Below are 1,822 nucleotides of genomic sequence, written 5' to 3'. Positions count from 1 at the left end.
GGCTGAGATATCACGGCCGAAAAGTCCCTGAGGAGTGAGCCAGTGGATAGGCGCCTGGGGGCAAGAAAAGGGCAATTTGAACCATGGCGAAGCTGCGTGGGCAGCGTGAAGTGAGAATCCGTAGGACGATGGCAAAGATAACGCCACAGGGAAGTGGCAGTACTGGGGGCCCACCCAGGAGCGCGCAGCTCTTGGGCGGGCTCCCTATTGGCGGGCGTGCCCCAGGGGCGGAGCCACTAGAAAGCCCCGCCCACTTGGTCTCCGGGACTCGGTGAGCATGACAGCCCAGTGGAGTTCCTGAGGCGGACTTCGTCTCGGACTCGGTCCTGCAGCGCCTCTAGGCTGCAGATCCAGCTCCTACCACCTGCGCTTGGCTCCACGTCCCGCGAAGCTGGGAGGAGAGAGGAGAGAGGGAGGAGGCGAAGGGAGGAGGCAAGCGGCAGCTTACACACGCCTTCCAGTCCCTCCACTCAGAGCAGCCCAGAGACCGCTGCTGGCGCCGCTGCTATCGCTGCCACCGCCGCTACCACCTGAGGAGACCGCCTGGACCTGTCGCCCCACTGTTGCCCCTCCCGGCAATTCTTTCCTAGCACCAGGCTTTTTATGCGCACTGCCACTACCATTATTATTATTATTCCAAGAGAAGGAAAATAGCAGACCAGCTAAAAAGAACCACGTATACCTTTCCGAATTACTCAAGTGTCTCCCGGGAAGAGAGGGTCGCCGGTCCCGGGAGGAGCAGCCGAAGGGGCCAAGGGCGGGTGTTGACGGGGAGACAGGAGGAGTTGGGGCACTGCGTGGTGGAAAGTTGCGAGCAGCGGACACCCGAAGGTGCAGCGCCACAGCCCAGGGGGCGGTGTGTCTGGGACAAGCCGCTGCCCGCTGCGTCCGGACCCGCGAGCGCGCGGGCAGCGCGGGGCCGGGGAGGACGCCCCCTCCTGCGGCGCGGACTCTGTCGGTGGTCCCCGAGGAGGAGGAGGAATATGGCATCGAAGGCGGCCTCCTCCTGCCGTCTGGTATTCTGCCTCTTGATCTCCGCTGCTGTCCTTCGGCCAGGTAAGAGCAGGGGCCTCAGAGCAGCCCCAGGCCAACCTGGGCAGGGAGGGCAGTTTCCTAGGTCCCCGGCCCGGGCCTCGCACCCCCGGGGAGGCGCGCCGGGGCGCGTGGGGGAGGTAAGGGGACGGCGGTGCGGGCACAGAGCTGGCCCTGGGTACCCTCACCTGTGCCGCAAATTTGGACTCGACCGGTTGGCTGAAGTTGGGGCAGCGACTGGGGGGACTTGATAAATCTCCAGGAAGTTTGGGTGCGGCCGGGGCCGGGGCTCCGTGGGGCCCACGGGCAAGATTCATCTGGCTCTCTCCCCTTCCCCCCTGCGGCTCCAGCCTGGGCGGCGAGCTCTCGCCCTCTGACCACCCCTCCAGTCTCTGGATATCAAAGTCCACGTCACTGCGCTCTGGGCAGTTTTCCTTTCGCTTAGCTCTTGGAGGCAATAGCTCGCACTTTTTCGTTATAAATCCCCTGGTAACTTCCCGTGGTGAGAGGCGAAGGGAGGGGGAGGGGTAGAGGAGGAAGGGAGGACTTTCAATCACTCCCTTTTAAAACCTCCTAAAGCTCCGACCGTGGTTTGGACGTCGTCTCCCCCATTGTCTGGGTGGGTGGTAAGAGTAGGGGTGATGGCGGGCAAGGAACGCAGCCTGGACTGGAATTCGCAGCCAGGTTTGTGAGCCCTTAGTGAGGGGGTTGTGGATTGTTCAGGACCTGTGACCTAACCTCAGTTCTCAGTTCTGTATTGAGCCTCATAAGAAAAAAAAAAAAAAAAAAA

At 62.2% G+C, this 1,822-nt stretch overlaps 1 protein-coding gene across 2 annotated transcripts in view; it reads left to right on the top strand.

Annotated features, from left to right (window-relative positions):
• The first annotated feature begins 320 nt into the window (after positions 1-320).
• Positions 321-1,822, top strand: part of ALCAM (activated leukocyte cell adhesion molecule) — a 199,057-nt gene continuing 197,555 nt past the window's right edge. For both annotated transcript variants that reach the window (XM_024752716.1, XM_024752715.1), the window contains exon 1: positions 321-1,056. In XM_024752716.1, the coding sequence (XP_024608484.1) occupies positions 984-1,056 (73 nt within the window). In that variant the 5' untranslated portion in view covers positions 321-983. The remainder of the gene's footprint in view (positions 1,057-1,822) is intronic.

This window comes from Neophocaena asiaeorientalis, unplaced genomic scaffold (genome assembly GCF_003031525.2).
Source record: "Neophocaena asiaeorientalis asiaeorientalis breed wild unplaced genomic scaffold, Neophocaena_asiaeorientalis_V1.1 scaffold383, whole genome shotgun sequence".
Lineage (NCBI taxonomy): Eukaryota > Metazoa > Chordata > Mammalia > Artiodactyla > Phocoenidae > Neophocaena > Neophocaena asiaeorientalis.
The sequence above is the reverse complement of the archived record's forward strand: the minus strand, read 5'-3'. Positions and strand labels throughout refer to the sequence as shown.